Source organism: Chiroxiphia lanceolata, chromosome 4, assembly GCF_009829145.1.
Source record: "Chiroxiphia lanceolata isolate bChiLan1 chromosome 4, bChiLan1.pri, whole genome shotgun sequence".
In the NCBI taxonomy this organism is placed as follows: domain Eukaryota; kingdom Metazoa; phylum Chordata; class Aves; order Passeriformes; family Pipridae; genus Chiroxiphia; species Chiroxiphia lanceolata.
Genome location: NC_045640.1, coordinates 29,193,472 through 29,220,651, shown reverse-complemented (window position 1 = coordinate 29,220,651; position 27,180 = coordinate 29,193,472). Strand labels below are relative to the sequence as shown.

Sequence of the window (27,180 nt, the reverse complement as noted above, 5' to 3'; positions counted from 1 at the left end):
ATTTTCTTCATCCTGCTATCTGGCAACTACTAAAGGGCATCATCCCTTTTGCAAGTCCAGATAGCAAATAAATACAGTGATGGCATTCAGTTTTATTAAAATGGAAGTACTTACATTTAGAAGTTGTTAATGAGTATCAAGGCTCCCAGAAGAGGGGCTATTTTAGATCTCTCTGCATTGTCAAGGGTCACATTACTGAGATATACTGAGTGCTGCCCTTTCCAAGAAATTCTAGCAGAACTCCATTTTCAGCTCTTTTACTTACTGTGCTCTTACACCTATTTTTATTACAGCAGTGCCTGAAACACTGATAATCTATTTGAGCAGTCTATCATGCAAGTACAAAACTGCAAGCTTTACCATTTGTGCAGTGAGAACAAATGTTGCTTGTGAATTTTAATTTGGCCAAACTGCAAGTGTATATTATAAAGCAGTGATTAATTTTTCTTATTTACCTACATTCCCTTCTTCCTTGCACATAATGTGCAGCAGGATATGCATGTTGCTAGTACGAGTCAGATTTACCTCATGAGGAAGGCTACTGTTTTTAAAATTCCTTCATATCCTGCAGAACTTGGAAGGTACAGACAGGATCAGGATGAGCATTAGAAAATAGAAACTCATGATTAAGCAAGTGAATCCTGTGCAGAAAAGTAAATCCTTGTCTCCATAGGCATTATCCAGATGTAATATTAGACAAAACTCTGAAATCAAACTATTCGTAACTGGTCGCTGTCTGTATATTCTACAGCTTCCTGGTACACACCCTGAATAACTGGATTCTCATTTGCCAAAGATGTGGCCAATCTGTAGCTGAAGTACTTTGGACATATGATATATTGTAAGATTCTTAAAAACTAAGCTTCAAGTGTTTTAAATTGATAGCTCTAAGCTAACATACTACTGACTTCAATTTTTTTCCCTAAGCTTGAAGTTTCTACTTGTAAAGAGTGGTTGAATTTACATGCATTCATAAAGTTGAAATTAGATCAAAACTCATTCCTCCCATTTCAAAGTCACATAATAAATTTGCCAGTTCATGTCCTCTTCACACCATTTCTATTTGTTTTAAATGTTTATAAGTTTTAATTCATATACATCACACTTTTGAATCCAAGTATCAGGATAAAATACACTTACCAAGAGCATAGTTTTGGCAGTACTATTTTTACATTTTCACGCAGAACTAAATAAAAACTTTTCTTTTCAAAAAGGGTAAAACATTTAAAACCATTATATAAGTTGATTGTTGCCTACAATCATGAAACAGTACCAGATATTTTACTAGTTGCCTTGTCAAAACTCAAAAAACAAAATAACATTCAAATACGATATGTTTGTTATTCTCCAGCACTGTGGACAACTGGAACATGATCAATGAAATTGTCATGTGCTAGAATAATCAGTGCTTCAGATCTAACAAGGTTTTATACTTTACTATCCCCACTAGTAACTTGAAACACTGCAGAGAAAAGAAGGAAAAAAAAAGAAGGAAATGGGACAGGCAGGCATGACGGGACCCAAGCCACACAATTCTTACTGAAAACAGTAATGACTGCCTACAGGTTATATTTTTACCTTCGAAGCCATCAAGGTCTCAAATCTGGAAACTTCAGTTATATAATTATGAACCCTGGTTTTCATTTCTTCTTTTTCACGTATTGCATCTTCAAGCTCAGTACTGATAGCCTAAAGAGGTAACATAAAGGCAAAATTGTGCAGTACAGTAAATTAATCACTGTATAATACTCTATCAAATTAAATCAAAGTAATTGCCTATGCCCTAGATTTTTTTTCTATTCTACCTACAAAAGCCTTTGGGATTTGTATAGTTCAGAAATACCCCCTATCACCTTAGATACACCAAAGGGTTTCCAGGCAAGAATAATCAGAGAAAACAATGACAATCACACCAGCTCATAAAATATGCAGTTTCCCTGATGACACACCATACTGATTTTTGGAAAATTCGACATACTGATGTTTGGAAGCTGGAATTTTTATAGCCATAAGATTCACTATCCCTGAGTGAAGGCAAGTTTTAGGTCACTAGAAAATCAACTTTATAACAAAAGAACATTTATTTTAAAGTGGAATTGCAGGATAAAAAACCTAAATGCATTACTAAGATCATATTTAGACATCAAAAATGCATTGTGGAACTTGTTTTAGATATTTGAACTACTGACTCTGGCCCTCTCAGGTTCAACTCTCACCTTCCTCTGAGTCCTCTAGTCCAGAGAGCCAAAAAGGAAGTATGTTTTGGTATCCCCATGATCAAATGTGGGGGAAATAAAGGATACTGCCTTATTTCTTCCCCTTCTTCTCTTTGTGGTCTATTAATATTCATTAGTGGCAGCCTTTTTCAGTCTGCTTATCTCTGTGGTAGCCTTCCCAAACACATTGGGAAAGCTTTAGTCATCACGTTATGATAATATTTAACATTTCATCTTATTAGATGCCTGGGAATGGCAGATCTAATTTCAATAATACATCCACATACTTATATATTGCACTATAGGTTTTGCAAGAACTATTCAGGGTACTACATCACTTACTTAAAAAATGTTATATTGTACTCTCTAGCATCAGACTCAGCTGGGCCAACTGAGGAGAACTGAAATAAATGTTTTAGCTAACAAGGTCCTGATTATTTTTAGTGTTGGCATTTACAGCAAACTGAAACAAACATTTTAATCTCAGCATCAAAACTGTAAAGGTATCTGAGTCTCATGAGGAGCTGCAATAGTTGTATTTGTGTGATAGTTTTCACCCTAGACCTTCCTGGAGACCAGCTTGTATCTATCACAATTTGCTATACAAATTGAATGTAATGAGTTGCAACAGCATTTTGTGCTAGCTCTCTAGATCACACTCACATATTCTCTACACAGTCTTTGTAATGCTTAGCTCACTAAAAGATGTTACTTACCCTATAAACCATTGAACATTTCTGTTATATATTGTCCATACGCACATTCTATTGTACAGGGATATCCATATCATGTACTTGGAACTGGGAGGCTTTTGGTCAGCAGTAACCAGTTGGTGCACAAAACTAACTCGTTATTCCTCCAACTATGTGAGGGATTAACAAGACTGAATGCACATCAGGCTGTCCAAGCCATGGATCCCAGATCCAGAGAATTCCAAGGAAGAAGAGATGGAGCAATGATGATTGCAAAGAGTGCAAAGGAGATATACTATATAAGCCCCTTATGCTTTTGAAAGAATGAGCCTTACACACCAGTGGTTGGTTTAATTGTGAACCCCTGGAGAACATCTAGAGATGAAGTTATCACAAGAATAATAACAATGATGGTAATTGAACAGTCTAATCCACTGAATCTTTCAACTATTTCAGTCGTGCAAAATTTTTATTTAACTTACATCAACTTCAGATAGCTCATCTTTCAATAAAATAGTCAATGATAACCTACAGAAATGGGTTATTCCTCAAGACTTTCAAGATTTTATTTCAAGTCTGATTCTACAACTGACATAAGTTTAAGTCAGGCCTTTATAGCGTGCACTTTGCAAGGAAATGGATTTAGCCATGAGCAGCTGAGAGGGACTTGTGTAATTCCCAACTGGAAATCTGACTGTGAATACACATGAACCACCTCAGCAGCCACTGGGCAATCATAACCCAATTCCCAGCTGCTTTCTGGCCTGAAGCTACCGACTGGCCAGCTGTTAGCATTGTACATTATGATTCTAAACTACTAGAGAGTTAACGAAAGATAAAATCAAATAAAACTAAACAAATAAAGATATAAAATTCTGCAAGCAGTCAAATAAAGCACCTGAACAGAACCTCCAAAAAACCCAAAATACACACACAAAAAAAGCTGCAATATACAGCAGAACCTGTGTGTATATATATTTCTATCTATAGTGTGCATATATACACACGACATCTACTTTACCTATGTAAAGATAATCCAACAAGAACATTTTTCCAGGGAAATAGATGGCACCTTTGAATTCACCATCTAAAAAGCCCACACAGTCTTGACATAATGAAAAGGGAACACCTCCTATTCTCACTGATTGTGAATCCTTATCCATTCCTGAAATCAGGTAACAAATTCAGGCTATTCAGGACTATCATACCCTAAAAATAAGTATTCTTCAATCCCTCTGTCTCTTCTAGCTGTTAAGCCCTCTTATACTTTCTCCTCCAACATTAACCTTTTCCAATTCATGAGTGAAAGCAAAATCCCTGCAGAGAAACACACATGAACGGCAACTAACCTTGCCAGGACCAGAAATTCAAAACTTGCCCATACCTCTTTACAGCCACTGCTACCAAAGCTCACAGAACACAAACATTAAATCTACATTCCAAAACATCCTAATCTCAAAACATGGCAAAAATCCTCATTCAATAAATCCAGTGTTTCATGGAAACTAATGGATGAAATTAATGAATTACTATGCACCAGAAAGAATTGAGATGTGCTAGCAATCTCCTTCCTCTCACTTTCTGACTAACAATTTGATGTCTGCTTTTGTGGTTCCTTGCTCTCTCTCAATAATCAATTCCACAGATAATAAAACACCATTTTTATCAATTAAATACCAACTACCAAGTGATATAACCAATTAACATAATTTCATTATATTAAAAACAATTATGTCCTAGATTTATTTTATTTAAAATTTTATTTAGATTTCTTTTTTAATCTGGGGGAGGATAACTAAACTGAAAACTTGTCTATTTCTCCCCCACTGTATTGACTACACTTATGTATCTGAAGTAATTGCTTTTACAATTTCAATATCCCAGTGTTAAGAAATACCAATAATTAAACATACCCATCAAGACTGGGGATATAGCAGTTTTGATGTAACACTATATATAAGCAAGCAATAAGTGGTTTAATACATCAGTATTATGTACTGTACCTGGTTTTCTCTGGCCATTGTAGTTAGGTCATCTTGCAGTCGTCTGTTTTCTTTCAGAGCCATTTCCTTTACTCTTCCCATTTCTGCAAGCTCTACTTGGGACGTATCAAGCTGGCGTTGTAAGCTCGATATCTCACGGTCTCTGTTGCTCAGCATGTCCTTCATCTGGCTACCAAGTGAAAATATTATTTACGTTGTTCCTTCTTATACTAAACCACATAGTGCTGAAAATGATCAGACATGGATATGCAAAGGCATTCTTGCTTACTGAAGGCTGATAAACTGAGTTGAAATATAAACATAAGTCAAGTATGTAAAAGCCAATATGCAGAAATAAAATGGAAATAATTTTCAACTTTGAAGATTTCTTTGGTAAGATGAAACTTGTTATGCAAACAGCAATTAAAGATACTTATGTTTATCTGATGTTACCCACTGCATAAACCATAGGAGGAAGAAGATAGCTTACACTTGAAAGACAACAATCAAAAGAGTAAGGAAGAGACTAAACAAAAAAGTAGAAATAAAAATATGTGTGAATTTAAGTAAAATTTTTCATTAGTTTTTTGTCACAGTTATTTCATGTATCAATGCAGCAAATATTCAGTTACATTGGCCTTCAAAAGTTTAAATATTGGTGTTTAAATATTTTCTCTTTAAAAGCTATAGTTTTCAAAGTCATGCTTAAAAAGAGGCAAGAATGAATGATTAGATGAAGCCCAGCTAAAAAGCACATAAATATATTTTAATTAAGACTGTACTAGTAGCTTATGCTAGGACTAGATTGCCAATAATTAAGAATTTAGCTGTGAATTTTACCTGAGTCAATCTAATAATATCCAGTGGAGTACTAAAAAGCTACTTTTTGACTGATAATTAATAAATGTTACCAATTTAGGGAAATAAATATAGACAAACAACTGTTAATGGTTGTCTTAGTGTCCTAGCAGCCTGCAATATAATTGCAGAGGTCTCTTCAAAAGTTGTGTACGTCTTTCTCAACACAGTACACTCCTTTACTTGACTTAAATGGAAGTAATTCAGTTTCATCAAAATAACTAAAATAACCATATACTTTCACTTTAAAACCACTAGGTAAAATAAAATCTCTGAAGAAGGCATCCTAGTCTTTACTTACTCTGTTGAGGACTCCAGCTCAGAGAGAGTTAGGCGTAAATGAGTAATTGTTTTTTCCTACAAAAATAAAAACAAAAGTTCTAGATATCATTATATTGCAACATAGTAGATACTTCAATTTAAAGATCTTTTCATTCAAACTTTTATTATAACTCTTTGCCAATAAGTAATTGCATCTTTGCACATTCAAATTTCCAAGCTTCTTTTCTTTACTGAGAAAGGATGGTCTTGTCATCAAAAAAGACGAAGGTACAGATTTTGTCACCTCAGGTTAGAACCTTATATCTCAATAAATACCTCCACGTGTAAAATGCAAAAAAATACTTCTTTGTATTCTTGGTGTGTTTAGGGAATACAGTAACATTCATAATGAAAGTGCTATTGAGTTGACAAATGACTCTTTGCATTGGCTAGGTCCAAACATAGTGTCTATGTGATGCCTAGTGCTCTGCATAGGCTTTGTCATGAAGGAAAAATGTCTCCTTAAAAATTAACTGCTTTAAAAATCCCCAAATGGACTTTTACTGCACATACCTTGTTAGCTAAGTTGTCATCTAAGCATGCAATTCTTTCTGTTTTTTCATCCACGGTTTCTTGAAGACTGTCCTTTTCTTTATCCAAAACAGTAATAGTACTTCTAAGCACATTGACTGCTTCATCCTGTGAAGTGCTCCTCTGGTTTAACCTATCTATAAATAAAAGAATAAGTATTTTCTATTTTAAAAACAGAAAATAAGCATAAAAATAACTACTGATTACCTATTTTCTCCTTTAGCATTGCAATTTCTTCCTGAGCTGACTGCAGATCATCCTTTCTGAGGGACAAGCGGCGCTGTAAATCTTCAACAGACCTCTGGAGCTGGTCATTTAAGAGCCTGGAAAATCAGTGTACAGTTGAAAGAAGTTTGGGACCTATTCAGGGTCTTCAATTTATGGCTCTTAAGCTGCTTGAAGTGTTGGCACAGTTCCAGAATAACCTCCTGACAGGGTTGTATCATACCAACCTGCAGCATGGGGTTGTGTCATATAACCAGCCCTCTCCCTTGAGAGGGAGGACTTAAGGATTTCTGAAGCCAACACCACTTGTTTGCTCTAGAGCCCTGCTGCAAGTCCATCTCAACACCATTACAAAATGGAGCAATGGAACCTCAGTGGGACCACCACAATAACCCGAAACACTTCCTCTGATTTCTGTTACTCTTGATCATGTGCCTCTTTACTTGTGTGTTTCGACTGTTGCTTTATAAAGATTTTGATATGTAGCTCATAGCAGTGATTATCAGTGACATGACATTTTAAAAAGCAACCAAATTGACAGCTATAGTTTTGATCCTACTCTTAAGAAATACAGAGCCCGAAAGATACATGAAATCATCTACCTACATAGCTGTTTTTCTGGGAAAGAAATATCAGAGTGACTTAGGAAAAAAAAAAGCAAAACGAAACTCGAAAGTAATTAAATGGATTATTTACGAAACAAGTCGGGAAATAAAAACCCCTCCCAAATGGAATCCCACAAAAGCTACAGAAGTTTTTCACTATTAAGAAAACCCCACCAATCCAGAATGTAGCATGTTTGCAGATAAAGATTGCTCTCAATGAGTTCAGAGTGAAACTTTAGAGAGAAAAAAAAAAAAAAGCAGGGGGAGGAGGAAAAACATAGTTCTAACAAATTGCCACCATGCACAAAGTAGAACCAAATGCTGAAATGACTGTAGCCCTTCTATCCTTCTTTTCATAATATCAACGCTTCCACTGAAATTATAAGGAACCTAACAAGATATTTCATTTTAATTAATGTTGTCACAATTTTACCAACAAATATACTAATTGTTTTACCAAGAGCCCTCTTTGTGCAATCAGGAGTATTAAATGAACTTCAAGTCCTGCTTCTCAGCTTTGGTTTTTCACAGTTATTCCCCCACTACTGTACATTGCAGCGTAATACTGTTCGGGTGGGGAAGGGAGAATAAGACACAGACCCTGTTTTCCCTTGTAAAACATTCGAAAGATGTCATCTACAGCATTATCTATCCTGTAGTGATCTCTTACATCAAAGCCTCTCACTTATACCTGTATTTTCAAATTTCTGCCCAGATTTTCAATACTCTGTTTGTACTTTCTCTAAGCCTTTTCCTTGTTCTATGACATTTAGACAGCTGATGGGAGCTCTTTTCTAAAACAACTTTAAAAGAGCACAGCAATGACCCTGCAAGTTTAAACAGACCTTAAACAGACATAGGTACACTTGATCCTCCAGTTCCGAGCAAGTTGGTTAAATCCCCACAGACTGTGTCTATGGATCACAAGATGTCAGCTCTCAAAACTGTGCTATGCGTGTGATAGCATTAGCATATGAAAGAGAGCAATACAAGAAAAACAGCTCATGTAAAATGCCATTACAGAATGATGCTCCATGAACCACTCAGTTGTGGAATATCAATGCCTGCTGCCTGGCATAAAATTTTCACTGTTACTGACAACTCTGTAAAACTGGCACAATCTGGCTCTACTGCTGCAGTTTGTAAAGGCATCTGCCTTCCTTTTAACAAGTAGCATTTGGAAATTCTTCTAGAAATGTTCTGTTCTGCTACATTCATAAGCAGAGAACATGATTATTACAGGAAACTATCCTAGAAGAAGGAGAAAATTTTCATTCACAACCTGCCATAAAAGTTATCGGTATATCTGGTCATCAAATAAGTCCAGGAGGAGCTTGCTGTGAAAAGCCACCACAGCACTTTCCTGACTCACACTTACTTTTCCATAAGACACAAACAGTATAAGTGATTTTAAAAATATTTTATGGTCTTCCCCAGGAACTCAACTCTGTTATAGAGTCATAGAATAAACAAAATTACTTTAGCATCTCAAAGATTGTATCAGACTTACTGAAGTGAGCAAATCTCAGCTTTAAATTGAGAAGAATCATCAGAAGTCTGGGCAAGTTTACTGGACTTCAATTTTAATTCATTTTCCAAATAGTTTGTTCTTTCTTTCAGAATGGAGACTGTAGACTTTAGTTCACACTTTTCCATCTCAAGCTGCAATTTAAAATAAATAACCAAACGTTATTTTTGCAGAAAGCTATCACAGCTTGGCTTTTAAATAAATTTAAGTTGAAAACAGTTAATAAAATTAATTGCTGGAACAGTCTATCCTATTTTAGAAATAATAAAAGCTTACTTCCTAAAAACACACTTACTCCTTGAATGTTATTCTCCAGTTCTGAAATATCATGCTGCATCTTTGATTTTTCAAGGTTTGCTGCTTCTTGCTGAATCTGAGATAGAAATACAGAATTACATGTAACAAGGTAGACATTTTTAGATTTAATCATAGAAATTTAAGCTTCATGTTTAAGAAAACATTGCATTACATTCTTTGATGAATGACCAAATGCAAAGCTCTCTCTGTAAAACTACAGAACATTAGCTGAAAATACACCACTGCAGTTTAATATAACATCACTGCGTTTGGTTTTGGTTGTTGGTTTAGATTTTTTAAAATAGTATATTTATATTTGGATCCAACTAAATTAATATTTGTGATTTGCTGTAGAGTTTATTGAGCTACAGGGTGCATGCATGTATAGCTTAGTGCCCTAAGATGTTTTAAATTAATTTATTAAATTATCATTAATTACAAAATATAAGACAGATTACAAAGCTAACAATATATTGCCTTATATGCATCAAATATATTGTTGCTTCTCTCTTGTGAGTAAAGTGCATGATTTCTTCCACAACAGCGACACACAAGCATCTTCAAAGTAGCGTATACCCACAAAAATATTCTGTGGCTGGCACTTCATATCTAGATTTTTCACACAAGGTGATGTCATGCTTGCCCTCAAATACTTTAAGTGCGTTCCTCTCCTCCTTTCCCCAACAAGGAACTATGTTTACAAGGGAAATTTGATGCAATTCATTGAGCTCTCTCAAGCGAGTCTGAAATCAAAAGTTCTTGAAAAGGGGAGCTGACAGACAGCCAAATACAAACACAGCACTATTGTATAAGCCTTCCCTATATGCCACGTCATTGTAAGCAGTGAAGCTATAAAAGCTCACCTTTAATTTTTCTCTGAGGCTTTCTTTTTCTGCCATTAGTCTTCTAAAGTCAGTCAGTGCAATGTCTCTTTCTTCTTCCACGTGACTTTGAGAAACTAAACTATGCTTTGCTTCTCTTCGCATCCTGTTCAACTCACTTTGAGACTTAAAAAGATTATTGTTTGTTAGCATCCATGGACTGCAATATAGTGTACACACTAACAAAAGAAACTTTCAATGCTGTTATTACAACAGAAGTTCTATTATAGTCTTATTTTTCTCTAGATAACTAAAATATATTCTCTAAATCACTCACTGCAGTGACAATTTATGCTGACTACAAAACCATCATTCTTCTACTGTTCCAAGCATAGACTAACTTCGCTCTGTTCTCTTATCGTTACACAACTTTCTCATGCGTTCTATTGACTTTTTCCTTATCTTTCTAATTTCAGAATGCCAGTACAATAACTTATAATGTCATTATAATGGCTTTCAAGTTAATAAACTAAGTGGAATACATAATTTTATTAACAAATAATAAAAATAGGTGTATATTTTATTAGCTTTTGTTGTATTCTAGTAGGTCTATAGTCAAGTTCTATTATAAAGGTTTTTCATTTTAAACAAGTCACAGTACAACAAAAGTTAATTGGTTATTTCAATGTAAATTACAAACAATCTCTTCTTACCTGCTCATAAAGAAGATTTAATCTATTTCTTTCCGCAGTCAATAATCTGACATTGGACTGAATTTCTATCATGTGTTTTTCAAATCTGTCTAACATGGACCGTAGCTCATCTCTTTCTCTGGTGATCAATTTAAGCTCTTCGCCCTGCAAAGTGACCAATAAAATTTATGTTAAAATAAGCTAATTAAAATATATGGATAATTAATACCAAAAAGAACTCATGCTAATAATAATACATAAAAAATACAAAATAAATTTTCATTGCAAGAAAAAGCCTGACATTGGTGGTATCATTTAAATAATAAGAACTAACTGTTAAGAAGAAAAAGCAAAGCAGTGAACAGTAAGACTTCAACCTCTTTCTGGTTATTATCTAATTCTATTTATTTCAAACAAAATGATCAATAATTAATCAATATGTTGCTGTAAAATGTGACTAGGAAAATAAAATGCAAGTTCATTGGAGTTTCTCTCAGTTGGTTTCTTGCATTAAGAAAGTAATTTAGAAAATTACTACGGTCCTTTCCCATCACTGAATTTGAAAATATATTTGATGGCTTCTTAAATGTTTCTACAGTATTTCCATTATTTTTTCAGCTTGTCCCGACAGCAGGAACTTTACCTTCTCTGGAGTCTTGCGGCTTGGGCTAGGCCTTCGTCTTATCATTTTCTGAAGATATTCTAATTCTCGCTTATAATAATCTCTGTCATCTTCTAAAGTCTTCACAAATGCATCTAGACGAGATGGAGATTTGTCTCCTAGGGCTATACCATATTCTACTCTCATTCTTTCTATTTCTAGGACAAGTTCTCGTTCTGCAAAAGAAACAAAACAAAAAAAACAAGTGTATAGGAAAGTCATTAATTTCCTCAAAGACACTTGCTTTGGGATGGACTAACTCCCAGCAACTGTTGAAGCAATCCTGCCAAAAAAGATGTAGGAGTACTACATCTACTGGTTAATATTAGATTAAACATGAGTGAGTAGCATAAGACCAGTAGAGGCCTCACAGCACCTTGGGCTGTATCAACAGAGACAGACTGAGGAATGTGATTATTCCCTTTTAATTAGCACTCATTAGACTGCACTTAAAATACCGTGTTCAGGTTTGTCCCTCCTAGTACAAGACAGACGTTGATAAACTTAAGGGAAGCCCTCCAAGCTGGTCAGGGAGCAGAACACTTGCCCTACAGGGAACAGCTGAGGGAACTGAGCTTGTTCAGCTTGGAGATGAGCCGGAGACCTAAGAGCAGACCGACAGTACCAAGAGGGAATTATACACAACATAGAGCCCGTTTCTTCACAGAGGTGCATAGTAAGTAAACAAGGAACAATGAAGATTAATTGCTACAAGCAATTACAAACAATACAGGGAAAAATATTTTACTCTGAGAATAGACAAACACTGGAATGAGTTGCTTAGAGATGATGCAGAATCTCCACACCTGGACGTTTTCAAGATCCAACTGGATAAAGCTCTCAAGAAACACAGTCTGAATCCGCTCCCTCAATGACAGAGTATAAAAACAATTTTGAAAATGCTATGAAAGTGCCATAGAATTAATACAATGTGGGATCACAGTAAAAAGCTCAACTTTCAGTTCTCACATAGAGAATGAAAATATCTCTCCATGACAAAAGTTTTCAATTCAGTTATGACTGAAGACCTACAGCTTTCTTTTAATTTACATATATCAAAAGTCTTTCAGTATTATTAACTGTATCTTAACTAGGAAAGTATTCTATTTCAAAATTTACAGGATAATAATTTGCAAGAATTTACATTTGATGATTTACCTTTTATTTCTAAGTTCTCTGTTTTTTCTGTCAGCCTTTGCTTCTCTTGTTGAAGCTGGTTTAACACCACCTCAAGATTGTCTTTATCACCTGTTTTTCCAAAGAGTTCTTCATTCAGTCTCTCGTTCTCCCTACGACATGAGCACAACTCCTGAAGTGACAAGTATTATTATAACAATTAGAAGTGCCAATAAAGACATTTGAAAAAAAAAAATTAAACATTTTGTTGAACTTTTAATATACAACACTGTTTACTTCTGTTTAACTTGGATGTTTTATGCTTTAACATTTGTTACAGATCATCGTTTTTATACTGGTTTTTATTACATCAAAGTAAACATTACTTTTGACACAGTTTGCAATCAGCAACAAAACAAGGAAGATTAACACTTGTTTAATTCAAGAAACCAACCAGTAGGATAGTGGGATACAAACATGTGGAAAAAAAGTAATGACTAAAGCAATAAATAATTTTTAATGGCATTTGGTAACACTGTTGATATTAAAGTACATTACAATACAGCATCTCAGTCAATCCAACCCTGCAGCTAATCAAATGCTATTTGGCACGTCTTTCCTACAATCTGATGCCCTGAAAAACTAAGTATTTTTGTATTTGCAAGTTCACTAGATACACTAAAACACTGTACTCAGCCAATACAGAACTTGCTATATGCTATATGGAAAGAGTTTGGTCTTCAAAGAGTTGATAATTCCAATGTTTTTTATCTGGGCCACTATGCTTTGCTTCTGAGTTGCTTCCATAATTATTCACAGATTGAGGTTTCTTTCAGTTTATTTTTCCAACAATATGATGTAGCGTCTTTAGCTTTTTCATTTATTAAATACTAATTTTTTACAAAAGAGTTTTGGGCTACTACAAATGTTCTCTTGTTGATTGTTAAATTGATATTTTTTATAATAAATGACTCACATGGATGACACTGTGATAAAAATGCTACAAACAAGAACTGAAAATATTTTTACTTACTGATTTAAGCTTTGTTATTGTTTCTTGAAGATCCTGTATTTCACTGTGTTTTCTTTCAATTTCTTTCTATCAACCAAAATTAACCTATATGTTAAGAGTTACATATTCAAAATGACAACAATTCCTTTGTTACAAAAAAAAAAAGAAAGAAGATGACTTCGGTAAGAAATAAAGTATAATTAGTTCTCTGTAATAAAGTAGTGAAGTTCCTATGAACTGAAAGCACAAAAAATTTGTGGTATAAACACCAATGCTCTTTTGGAGCACAACAATTAAATGAATCACTGCATGACAACTCATAAAGAAAAACCCCTCCAAACATACACATTGCTGTTGCAAATATATATTACCTATCAATACTTTTAAGTATCTCAGGATTTTATTTCATACTAAGCTATTAGAAAAAAGACAGATTGCCACTCAACTAAACTCATCTCACCTAGTACAGTAAAGAGACAAAACAGTTGTAATTAATCATCCTTTAGTGAGAAATTCTGTATAATATTAAGTAAACTGGGAAAAAATATCTTTTACTCTTCCTTTCATGTGCCAATAGGTCATTCCTTGCAAGTAGAAGACATAAAGCCAAATAAAGTTGAGCAGATCCTTCACTCTGTGACACGTTAGTGGTTACCTTTGCTTCTCCTATTTCCTTATCTGCAGTCTCGAGCACAATTTCCTTGTGTCTTTCCAACTGCTGTGCCAAGTGATCTATTTCATTCAGTTCTTGACACAGTTCTTCATTTTTATTGCTTAAATGCACTACCTCACTAGTCACGTTTTGTTTCGTGTCCAAGAGGTCTTGAATGCGATTTTCAAGTTCTTTGTTCCTTTGCTGAAGATACTCAACCTGAAAGATATTTTTCATTAAAATATTAATATGCATTGTTAAACTAGGTAGCAAAAGTTCATCCCAATCTTCTGAAATATAGTATCTCTATCTACACGGTAAAAAAGTTATATCCTGCTAAAAATGGCAGTATTTTCTATTTTTAAAACTTAATGTTTATCAACATGAAAAAAAAATTATTTTGCGAAGGTGCAAGGTGAAGGAATGTATCACTACATCTTTCTTTATCTAATTTCCTGAACCTGAGGTTTACTTTAAAAGCAAAATATTGAAGAGCAGAGATCTGTATAGAAACCATTCTTGAGCATCAGGATGGTAGACCCACTGTAATCAGTTTTCTAAATTTTACAAGATATGACAACACATTCTTCTCTCCACATCTGTGGTATTATTTGATAGGTTTAGTCTCACTGTTACTCCTTCATCAAAATGAAGCTTTATAGATCAGATTTCTAAAACACATCTTGCCCCTAACATATTTCAGCACCTTAAACACAGCCTCAGAAATTCTGCACTACAGACATTGTTTTTCCCAGTATATCATTCCCTGAGAGCAAAGTGAAGAGGGGCAGGGATGTAGAGTAGAAATAACAAATATACACTGTAAGTTACACTACCCAGGAAATGGGAGCCTTGAGTGTCTTTAAAGATTCAAGATAACAGAGATTCTCCACTTCTACCTCCACACAACCTTCCTCAAAACTCCAGAATTACTGTAGACACAGAAGAAAATCTGAGCTCTCTCACAGTCTTGAATACTGCTATATGAAGATATTCATACATTTTTTGTCAGAGAATAAAAGTGTTATATTGGGACTGAGCCTGAGCAAATAGTCTTGATGGTCCAAAACCAGCCTCATGCAGCTCTGGGCTCACTCTCTGTACAATCAATTTGTGTTCATCATGACTCACTAATTCAGGATCACTGAACACAGCTGTACTGCTTCCAAGTCACAGCTCATTCTGTATTTTTGCAGCACTGAACGTGAGATAATAAATTCTCCAATGTGGCTCCTATGCCACTGTACATCATGCACAATCAGTATACAAAACATCTAACTCAGCTGGGAAAAGCAGAGAATTGATGGTATAAATCCAAAGATGGGCTTTACTTGGTTTGTACCCCAGCTCATCTTCTATTTTTTCAATTCTCATTCTGAGACCAATATTGAATGCATGATAATATGCACAGTAAACACAAACATCTTTAGCCTAAGCTTATCATTTCCTTACAAGTCTTTGCTGGAATAAAGGCGGGGACCATTTGAGTTCAGTGAGGAAGATTTCCCACTCTCTGATGAGAATACCTACAGGGCTACTCCTTATCATAAGCACATATACCATTGTTAGTTCCTAAAACATAAATGGCATGTACATTAATAAATAAATAAAAATATTTCCAAATTCGGTGAAAACAGGGTATCATACAGAAATTTGCTGAATACTTTCAGATTAACATACAAAATACACGAGTTAATAGAATTCTTTACCAAAACCTTTCTGACAGACTTTTACGTCAAGAAATGAAATTTTCTTAGACAAGAAACACTGTCACCTAAAAAGAAAGGCAAATTAAATTAATTAACATCTATAGTGATTTTATTTGAAGAGCTAGAAGTTTTGTGGGTTTGTTTAAATTGCTAATATTTTTAGTTTTGACTAAACAAGTGTAATAAATCCATTACCTGCAAATTTAAGTGGGCAATAAGCTTCTCATTACTTTTAGTTCTTGATTCCAGAGAGAGAACCTCATGAGAACGCCCACCATCCAATGCCAGCAAAAGGCGCTCAATTTCTTTGTCTCTTAGCTCAACCTTTGAGGAGGAAAAAAAAATTCTATGCTACTTTATATATACCACTTAACAGACCCTTTGTTTAAATAAACACATATGTATCATTCAGCAAAAGGATATGCACCGAAAAATGTGATTTCTATCTTATATATAGAAATATATATATAATATATAATATATATATAATATATATTTTAATTCTGGGTTCTTCTGAAAAAAAGTGATTGCTTTGAAAGAAAAACAAATTAATCAAACAGAATTGGTAGGGAAAAGCTGAAACAATTTCCACTAGATTATTTTCTTGAAGAAATCCAAACAATTTCCATTTAAAGTGAAGTTAATGAATGTTGCAATATAAATGTCTGAGACTAGCCCTTAAATTAAGGGAAAAATCTTTTAAATAAGCTAACTTAGTGACTACTCCAGTCACTGAAAAAAAGAAATACTAGAATGGGAAAACCAAGATGTGAAGGAAAAAAAAAGGGGATGGTTTCCACAAATCCCCAGATGTTGAAAGACATAACATATGAACATTTTATGCAATTCCATCACTTTAAGATTGTACACATCTCATCAATCCCCTCTAATTAAAATATTGTAAAATCTGCTGTTCATAAATTAACTATTAAAAATTTTAAAAATATATTCAGTCCAAGCAGTGAAAAACATCATTCGAAGATATCTGTAGGACAAATTACTATTTAGAGAAGTTAATACTTATGCACTAAAAAAACCAAACAAAACTTCTATCTATGATTGTCAAGTTTAGCTTATTTAATGTAATTTTAATACACAAAATATATCAGCAAAACCACTGGGCAAGTATTTTATCATTGCTGCTGTCTTCAAAAAGCGGAGGAGAGAAATGGCTCAACATCGCAAGTTAGAATAATTGTATTTTACAAGCCCTACGGTGCCTCCCCAACAAGGTTTTTAAAACATGAAGGCCATTGCCATGCCTTCTACAGCCAGATAATAGTACTGATACTAACATCAACAACAAAAATAATGATGATATAAACATACTTGTTTGCTATAATTTTTCATTCCACATTCAGATATCTCCAGTTTTTCTTGTAGCTCTGTTACTTCTGACTGAAGTTCATGAATTCTGAAATGTAGCAATATATTGTTTATGTGAATTCATGGAAGAATTGTATGTACACAATTCAATATAAGAATTTTCTCTTTGCTCCTGAACTCAAACATTTCACAAAGAAACAGTTTTGTTCATACAAAACAGTAATGTAAGGTCTGTTGTTTGAGATATTGTAGCAGTGTGACCTTTTCTGGCTGCCAGACCCCCACCCAACTCTCTCACTTCCCTTCCTCAACAGGACAGGAGAGAAAAGATGAAAAGTTCATGGGTCAAGATAAAGACAGGGAAATAATCTACCAGTTCATGTCCTGAGCAACACAGACTCAACTTGGGGAAGACTGATTTATCATCAATTAAAAAGAGCAAGACAGTGAGAATCAAAGGTACACCTATACTTCAAAATGAAAAAGATCTTTAGATTACCGATTATCAGCCACTTGAAGAAGGTCTGCAATGTAAGGGTCCTCTGGCTGAGGAACTGGGTAGGCACTAACGCCTGATGGGGGGACAAGCTGGTCTATCTGCATGCGCTGACGCCTGAAGGGAATGCTTCTTTTTCTGCCTCCTGAAAGCCCAAACCCAAAGGCTTATTACTTGGAGTTAAAGCATGAGAATCATCTTCTTTAATATAAATTTATTTTTCCTATTTATTGTACTGCTTCTGAACACACACATTTCACCATTTTAATCTTTCTGTAATAATTTGATAAAATGTATACATTTCAGACAACACCATTCTTGCAGAATTATATCAGTTTTAAACTTTACCTTTATAATTAGGAAACACACAAAGTTCAGTATAAGTAATTTTTCCCACTGTTCAACACCCTAAATAATTTACAGTTCAAACTTGTTGAATCTGTTAGTGATTTAGCTTATGAAGAAAGCTAAAACATCATAAAAGATGTTTTTTCCTCCCACATTTAAGAACTATTTCATGACTGAACTGACCTCTGCATTGCTTGGTAATGTTTTTATTCTTTCTATTCTATTGTCATTTCAGTGAATATCATAAGCATATCGAGCAGACTTTGTTCTTCGATTGCATGGTAACATTATATTTTAAAAAAAGCAAAACATAGTATCATTTCCAGATGAAACAATTACTCTTCAACAAATTATTAAATAAGAACATACAGATGATGTAGTAAAGAAAAATCCCAGAGGACTGGTGACCAAGGAGCAAGTATGCAGGAAGACAGACAAAGGTGTAACATGTCGTCTTTGAAACAGAGGTAATGAAGTGCAGAAAGGTGTGGAAAAATAAAGAGAAATTTTAATTTTACCTAATAATCTATTAACTTCTATCAGATGCCAAAACTACATAGATAATTCAATGACTTAGAAAGAAACGACAATTTCAAAATTTCACAAAATAATTCTATTTCACTCAGTTTGAAAAAATTTTAAAAAAAGGAAACCCTACAAAGAAATTAAGCTGAAAGTAACACCCAGAACATTTTAAGCTAACAAAAGATCCTTTAAATACTGTAAGCTTTCAGAGGGTTGGAATGTTTGTAGATGTATTTTGCATCTTGGTATTTTTAGATTTTTGTTACAAAAATCTCAATTAGTCACTTTCTCAACATCAATTACCTGTCAAAAATATTTAAGCGTCAACAACCTGCCTCTGACTAAATTAGGTGCAGCAATAAAAAAAAAAGCTGTTAATTAATAGTGCTTTCCAGTCACATTTTAACTTCATAGTCTTCTACTGAATCTGTTTCCATTCAAATTTGTCCCTAACACAAGTGATGACCTAATGAAACTTCATACAGAGAAATGACTCAATTCAGAGTCAAACATTTTAACAGATAATGTTGTTCTACCGGATATTTTACTGCGATAACTTCTCTTACTAGAGGAAGAAAATATTATGTTCTGCAGATCCAAAAAAGCCCAGAGAAATGTTAAAATATCTGTGATTATTTACACTCACCAGGTGTTTGCACCACTGCTTGCAGATTCTTCTCCTGAAGCTGCTGAATTTTTTCAGTCTTGGCTTTGTTCTCCTTTTCCAACATTTTAATTTTATGTATATATTGGTTATTCAGAAATTTCAAGTCAGAAGTTCCATGTTCAGCCCTCCTTAAGGAGGCTTTCAAGTCTTCAAGGGAGAGAAAAGCAGTATTATCTCTCTTATTCACTATTACTTTTCCTAGTTGCACCAGAACAGGCATAAAGAAAATCCTATATTCTTTTTCCATAGCATGAAATTATCAAATACGCATACATATGTGCATATATTTACACACAAAAATATATATTTTTACATGTTTTGCAAATAAACCCTGACTGTAGAATAAAGACACATTTAGCAGGAGTATTTGATTTTAAATTAAAAAGTATCAATTCAATGTATGAAAGTATATGTTAAAATTTCTAACGTTCTCATGTTTGATTCAAACAATGATTTGCAGGACCTCAGAAGCTTTTTAACTGCAAAAGAAATGTTTGAGCATAAGCCTTAGTTCATTAAAGGCACCAAACTCAGTGACCACTCCCACTCACTTATAAGTGCAGATAAATGAATCTGAAGATCAAGGATTTGGCCACAATTCTATTTTGGCACGGAAGAATTAAAAAAAGTAACATAATTTTTATATTACCTTTAACATGACGATCAGACCGCTCTTTCAGTTTTAATATTTCTAAATGTAGTTCATTATTTTCCCTGGTAAGCTTAGCATTTTCTGTTTTATAAGGTTCCAAAATAGTATCATAATTGCTGTATTCTTTTTCAGTTTTTCCAGCAGATAACTTTGCACTGCGCAAGCTCTCAGTTGTATGAACTAAGTCACTGGAATAAAGGAGCATCAGATGTGTTAGCAATGTTATCAGCCTTTACACTGCAGATGCAAATGTTTATTATGACCTGAGAAACAGAACCCTTTCCCCAAGAGGGGGAACAAATGGGTTCAAACAAAGAATCAGAATACTCATGTAAGAGAAACTGAAAGACAGGAATCATTTGTTTAAAAAAAAAAAAGTAAATAGGAAAAGGTAGGACAAATACAAAAAATACAGTTAGAAAGCATATCAGGAGTTTAGATCCGATAATTCAATATACTCTCCTTTCTACATAAAGTGACATTTGGCAAGATGATTTTTTCCCCCAAGCACTTCACAAGTTCTAGCACCACTTACCACAGAAGGTCACTAGTACTTATATGGGGATCAGAAGTACCATAAGAGAGATTAGTGGTACATAAACTATAAACATTTTTGTGAAAATAGTAACAAAGTTAGGCATGGAGAAAGTAAAACTATCTTCTAGACATCAGAATAAGACTTTATGTTGAAGGCAGACTACTCCACACCCGTGTTCCTATGGTTCTTCCATCTGTATTACATGCTAGAGAGCAACAGAACCAGAATAGTTACATTTGCATGTATAGCCAAATATAACTGGATTAGTGTGGAAATTACTATGTTCATAATCACACTGAAGCCATGAAATGGCAGATATATTAAGAATGTCATCTGGAAATTTGTTTTTCTTCTGTTATCTGTCCTGTAAAAAGTGCAGAGGTAGTAAATTTAAATTTCTCTAAATGAGATATTAGTAAACAGAGATGTTAATGTTTGAAGTCACAGATCAGACAACAGACTATTTTTTATACAACCAGTTATAAGAGTGTGTCCTTTAAGCACATATCAACAGTGACTATTTTTTGCTCTCTTATGAGGTTAGAAAAGTTGAATTTTCCTAGACCATAGAAACTGGATTAAATTAAATCTTAAGATGTTCTCATCACTTAAGCAAACACATTTGACTTCATCATACACAGGAACTTAATGTTACCTCTGAAATAACACTGACAGAAAGTGATCTCCAGACTAAGCATTCTTCCTTATATGTCAGAAGTCAACAATACCTACTACATGATTACTATTTTTTTAATTAATTTCCTTTTGAATACCTAAAAAGCTTTTCCACCAAGGGCAAACTCTCCACTCCCAATGGTTGCCGATAGCCCAGCTGATCTAGACGTTTCCTGAGATTAGTGAACCTTCGCTCTGCATTTGTACTCATTGTAAACACACCTCCAAAGCAGCAGCTTTTGTCACAGTCAAGAAAAATGGGACACCTGCAAAAGATTGTTGGTTACAGCATTAGTCCTTTAGAGAAGGAATAATACAGAAAAAAAAACTTACAGAAAAAAGCATTTTTTTGCGTAGAAAATACAGTGCATAAGCATGTCCTTAAAACTTAAGTAAACCAAACGAGGATCATGGAGCAACTACAAGGTTTTAAACATATTTACATATTTCTTTAAAAAGAAATACTTGCCTTGGCAGTTAGTTTTCTTGTTTGATTCTGACTCTTTTGAATCATGGTCATCATTGTATCTTCCACAATGCAAACTGATAGATAATTCTCAAAAAACCTATGTATTTTTTTCTTTCGTATATAAATCTTACTTTCAGAGTTTACCAGTCAAGTACTTAACTTATGCCAACCATTTGTAAAATTGCATAAAATGTGTACAATATTAAAGACAGATTAACTTTGAACATTTATTTTCTATGACGAAAAACAGGGAAGAAAAGAAACCACTGGTGTAGTTCTACCTGCATCATTTTCTAGAATATACAGTTCAAGGATCAGAGGGTTGGTTTTTTCCAATTGACTAATTAGTTATCTTTTCATTACTAAACTGATCCGAAAGGGATTGGAGCAGCACTACTATGTCTGAATCCAGATGATAATCTTGGTTTTGCCATGTACATTTGAGGGAAGAAGAATTTTTACGTGGTTAGGTCCCTCTGGACTTAGACACAGAATGAGAAAAAAAATCAAATACTAATAAAGTTGATGTTTCTTAATATGTTGTAGGGACCAAAAAACTATATGTGGAAGATTTACTCAAGGAGGATAAAAGAATTTTCACTCAAGGATGTTTTTGCTACTGGGAAAGGTCCAGCATGGGAGAAGCTTCTTTCCCATGAATAGCACTGCATATATCTCTCTGCCTGTCTGTTTGAAAAGTAGGATTCCTGTGTAGAGATAACACAGGACTTTTGACTTCAGAATAAACTTTTCCTTAATACCATAGCTATGGTTTAGTACCCGGGGTTACCTGTGTGCATATTAACTCTTACATACATGAAAACTTCTCTTCAGTAGTTAGAAATATCTTTGAAAAATAGTTACTTTTGTAAAACATTTTCCCTCTAACTTCTTCAGAAGTTTCAGTATTAACCTACTGGCTGCAAAGACCTCAGCAGACAAACTACCAATCTGAGGAAGTGTTGTTTGCATCTCATATAAAAGGGACAGAATATAAATATCATCCAAACCATGCTCTTTCACAATCCCCTAGATTTAAAAAAATATATTAAAGAAATATATGCAGGTATTTGAAAATAAAATTATTTATTTATAATAAAATGAGAAAACATTCAAGTTTCTCTAATGTCGAAGGCTGGAAAAATTTGATCTCATTGTATTAAAACACTACAACTCTAGCAACAAGTCTATGGTTGCCAGGTACTGCTCCATGAGGAGAAAAAATCACCAGTCTTATAACCACAGCATCTGTTCCAGGTGCTACCAAAAGTATTTGCTTGAAGAGGTTCAGGATGTTGAGATATTAACTAAGCAATGGCAGGAAGAACAAACCCTTACATACCGTACTGGGATGGCTGGAGGAGGCAGTGACACACTTCTGTCCACTAAATGGTAACTGTCAGTGCACTAAGTGGAAGTTAATGTCCTGATGTGCAGTTAATGCTCTTTGTACTCCTCTGGAAGCCAAAGATTAAAGCTAAAAGTAATAAGATCTTCGTATTTCTGCATTAATGTTGAGGATTCTGTACTGGATTCAGGAAAACAGTGATTGTTACTGTGTCTAGATTTAGGCTCAGGAATACATCTTACACTACTGCAAGAGTAAACAGATAACTCCTAAGCCAATCTTCTCCTTAAGAAGAACTGTATAAATTAAAAAGATTAAATTACTTTAAAATTGTTAATCAGATTTCGTTTAAAAGCCTGTGCTTTAGAAAGAGCAAAATTTTTTTTTACTAAACATCGAGACAGTTTTACAGAAGAAACATCAAGAAGAAAACTGCATCACAGCTTGTACAGGAATAAAATCTTTCTGCAGTAACTGCAGAGAAAAATAAATGGACAGATGTTAGCACTCCAGAAACTGTGGCTAGGAAGTACAGACAGAATCTTGCTAAATCACTGCAATGGGCACTTAAGGTGGTGTTACCTAAACATACCCTAATACTGGGAGGTACCAACAGCTTTCTGGTGGAATCCCTCTCCTTCCTAAACACTGAAATTTTTAATTCAACTCATTATTGCCACCAGAATCAAACAGGAAAGGGTATTATCTTACATTCCCTAGAGCCACATCTGACCCTCAATAAGCCCAGGAAATTAATAGCTGGAGTATAGGTCCCAAAGGTGTCCAGGAATTGGGGGTTGTTATTTCAGAGACCTTAACATGGATATTAAAGTCTTCAAAGACAATAATTGTTGTACACGCTTTGTTGGAAAGAAATTATGTGTCAGTAATTCCAGACCTCTGTCATTACAGACCATAACTTAAATCTCACATCCTAAACTTAGTCTATCACTAGTCTTACTATGACATCAAAAAGTATCTAGTAACTTCTCCATCAGGAAAATTTGTTTTCCTGAAAATATAAAATGAATATGTGAACTGCTGTACTGATTCAGTTGGATCCAAGACCTGTCTGACCCAATATCCCATATCTCTGACAGTTGCCACAGCAGGAGTATAAAAACCTCAGAAACATGAGTTAAATCTTACGCCTACACACATTCTCTTTCTCTAAGTCTATAATGCAGGGATTTGATGGGTCTAAAGTTGAACTGAAGTCATTATAATAGTACCTGATAGACCTTCTTCTGAGCAGCCATAAAGATTCTTTGCTGTAGCCTTCATCTAAAGCATCAATTAGATGCATTCACAGTGATACATCTCCCTGAGCAGCTACTGACACTTAGAGACTGTTTAACCCATTCTTTAATTTTACTGCGCTTTGACAGCGCTTGTCATGGCTTAACCCCAGATGGCAATTAAGTTCCACACAGTTGCTTGCTTACTCCCTCTACTCGCACAGGGATGGGAAGGAGAATCAGGGAGAAAAAAGTAAAATTTGGAAACTGTGATAGGAACTGTTTAACAATCCAAACTAAGTAAAATAATAATACTAGTAGTACCTCTTATAATAATAATTAATATAAAAAGGAGAGGAAGAGAGATTGATAAAACCCAAGAGATGCACAATACAATTGCTTAGCACCGGATGACCGACGCCCAGCCCGTCCCTGAGCCGCGATCAGCCCCGCTTCCAAGTAACCCCCTCCATTTATATACTGGGCATGATGTTGTATGGTATGGAATATCCCTCTGGCCAGCTCAGATCAGCTGTCCCGGCTATGCTCCCTTGCAGCTTTTTGTGCACCTCCTCACTGGCACTGAGAAGACCTTTGCTTAGAGTAAGCACTACTTAGCAACAACCAAAACATCAGTGTGCTATCAACATTATTCTCATACCGAATCCGAAACACAACACTACTAGAAAGAAAATCAACTCTATCACAGCTGAAACCAGGACATTTGGTCTTTCTGATTGCTCTTAGGTATTGATTAGATGTATTCACAGTGATACTAACATTTCTCCGAGTGGTTAATGCTACATTAAAGACCATGATGTGCATCACTTTGCCTTCATTAACATTGTTCCTTACCTCCCCCTTTATTACTCAGTCCAGCAAAATTCTTCTGCAACCCTTGGACTCCACTTACCACGTCCATATAATGAGCAAATTTTGTCCCTTTCTGTTTAACCCATTCTTTCACATCAGTAGTCAAACAGCAGACAATCTCCTGCATGCTCACTGTAAGGTAGTACTTTCTACACTTTTTTTCTAACCACTAGGTTTTTTTCTCCATTTTGAAAGAGACCTGCTTTCTTAAAAGCCTTTGATAAAGAACTGTCTCCAAAAGGTTTATTGGAAATCCACGCTTTCTACATAATTCTCACTGAGTCAACTCAATCCAGAATATGCTTTTATATAAAGAAACTTAATATCCTCGTAACTCACAACTGAGTCACCATGAAAGGTACACTGAACTAACTAGATGTTTGTAAACTTGCAAAGTACTGGAAAGCACTCTTAACAACTTTGGTATTTCCCATGATCTGCATAACTAGTTCGCATCATTCATCGTCTAAATATTTCATGTAATTTACTGCTGTTGTGAAGAAAACATAATTTCCATTTTAGATGAAAAGCAGAAAAGGGTAAATTAAATGGTAGTTTAAATTAGGCATTTCCAGCCAGGATTTATTAATATGTCTAAATGAGTGCATCTTTCAGTTGTTCACTGAAGAGATATTCAGAGCCAATAGCCTCATTTTCTGTTCCCCCTTTGCTCACAAAGACTGCTAAAGGTGACAGCATTCCCATGCTTATTTTATGACATACCTGGATGGTTATGAGCAGTCTTTGGAAGGCCTACATGTTTATCAAATAGACACAGTCAGCACCTATGAACTGTTCCCTATTGTTCTAAGTCACCAACATCTGAAATTGAACCCTGACATGAAAGATAGGCAATAATGGAATCTTAAATCCAGCTGTTTTGGGCTTTCAGTAGTGAATCAATTTGCATAACATTGTGTGAAAGAAGTAATATTAACAGGTATTAGACTAACCATTACAGGTAGAATGCGAAACAGAAAAGGTTTAGCACCTTGAAGCCCTCCTTTCAGCCTGAGAACAGCAAAATTCATGGTGACTGCAGGTCAAGAACTGTTGCAGATGCAATATTTGTGTTACCAATAAGAAAATGTAATAATGAAAAAAGCAAAGCAAAGGTGTATTTTGCTGTGGAAGAAATAATACAGTCAGTGAGCTATGTGGAATACTAAACTACATCACTAACAATGGAACACAAAGAAATTACTACGGATAAATTTATATGCTATGAAATAATTTTTTTAATTGAGTCTGTAACATTAACACCAAAGACAATTATGAACAAGAGTTTCCATTTTCAGTTTTGGGAAAGACTAAAATGCATTTTTCATTCAGTAGAACTTATATGTTAAAGGCTTTTTCTCTTTTTTTTGCATTTATGTTAAATAGGTTTATAACGTCCTGTCATTACTGATCACGTAGCTCACCTCACTATAAAGAAAGAGTTGGTTCTGCTTTCACAGAGGTGCAAAAGGAACCCAGTGGACCAACCATTTGAATACAACAATACTTTAACCGGTGGCTCTAGATAGTCCATGGGTGCTGAGGGCTGTGCTGAGACAAGCTGCTGCTGCAACATCTGTTCAAGATACACCGAACGAGCCAGCGCTTGTTTTAGGAAAGTCTGCTTCCAAGTGGATTTGCTGGTAACTCATTTCTGACTAGATATCCATACAGCACGTCTGCTGTGAAGTGCCAGTACTTGGCCAATGGAAAGACAACTCTTGCTCTAGAAAAACAGATATTTTTTCCCGAGAGAGTCACAGAATCACAGAATCGTTAGGGCTGGAAGGGACCTCTGAAGACCATCTGGTCCACCCCCTCTGCCAAGGCAGGGTCACCTAGAGCAGGTGACACAGGAACGCGTCCCGGTGGGTTCGGAATGTCTCCAGCCAGGGAGACTCCACGACCTCCCTGGGCAGCCTGTCACCAAACCCCGTAAGCTCACACTACAGCTGACGAAAAACCTATCGATGAGGTGCCTGCTCATCACCTGTCTCCTCAAACTGGAAGCTTTGCAGACCTTCCAGCAACCCCAACCTGTACCTACAAAGGCGCGGTCAGTCCCCTTTTAAACAGGTTTACGCTACCTTTCCCTCCCTCCCTCCGG

At 35.0% G+C, this 27,180-nt stretch overlaps 1 protein-coding gene across 7 annotated transcripts in view; it reads right to left on the bottom strand.

The window, feature by feature from the left end:
- CEP135 (centrosomal protein 135) overlaps window positions 1-27,180 on the bottom strand; it is a 36,058-nt gene that overhangs the window by 8,730 nt on the left and 148 nt on the right. For 2 of the 7 annotated variants that reach the window (XR_004356529.1, XM_032684856.1), the window contains exons 2-22: window positions 22,957-23,142; window positions 21,244-21,411; window positions 19,930-20,120; window positions 19,260-19,427; window positions 17,744-17,885; window positions 17,248-17,332; window positions 16,114-16,242; window positions 15,662-15,781; window positions 14,213-14,428; window positions 13,579-13,644; window positions 12,588-12,738; window positions 11,412-11,605; window positions 10,790-10,933; window positions 10,119-10,262; window positions 9,254-9,331; window positions 8,941-9,092; window positions 6,808-6,923; window positions 6,583-6,737; window positions 6,050-6,105; window positions 4,912-5,080; window positions 1,579-1,689 (exon numbers count right to left, since the gene is read on the bottom strand). Coding sequence is in view for 6 of the 7 variants with exons in the window: in XM_032684856.1 (XP_032540747.1) it covers window positions 1,579-1,689; window positions 4,912-5,080; window positions 6,050-6,105; window positions 6,583-6,737; window positions 6,808-6,923; window positions 8,941-9,092; window positions 9,254-9,331; window positions 10,119-10,262; window positions 10,790-10,933; window positions 11,412-11,605; window positions 12,588-12,738; window positions 13,579-13,644; window positions 14,213-14,428; window positions 15,662-15,781; window positions 16,114-16,242; window positions 17,248-17,332; window positions 17,744-17,885; window positions 19,260-19,427; window positions 19,930-20,120; window positions 21,244-21,356 (2,700 nt within the window). In the remaining variant the exon portion in view is untranslated. Of the gene's footprint in view, window positions 1-1,578; window positions 1,690-4,911; window positions 5,081-6,049; window positions 6,106-6,582; window positions 6,738-6,807; window positions 6,924-8,940; window positions 9,093-9,253; window positions 9,332-10,118; window positions 10,263-10,789; window positions 10,934-11,411; window positions 11,606-12,587; window positions 12,739-13,578; window positions 13,645-14,212; window positions 14,429-15,661; window positions 15,782-16,113; window positions 16,243-17,247; window positions 17,333-17,743; window positions 17,886-19,259; window positions 19,428-19,929; window positions 20,121-21,243; window positions 21,412-22,956; window positions 23,143-27,063; window positions 27,172-27,180 lie in introns of those variants that run through there. The other 5 variants (XM_032684858.1, XM_032684860.1, XM_032684857.1 and 2 more) reach the window with 5 other exon arrangements.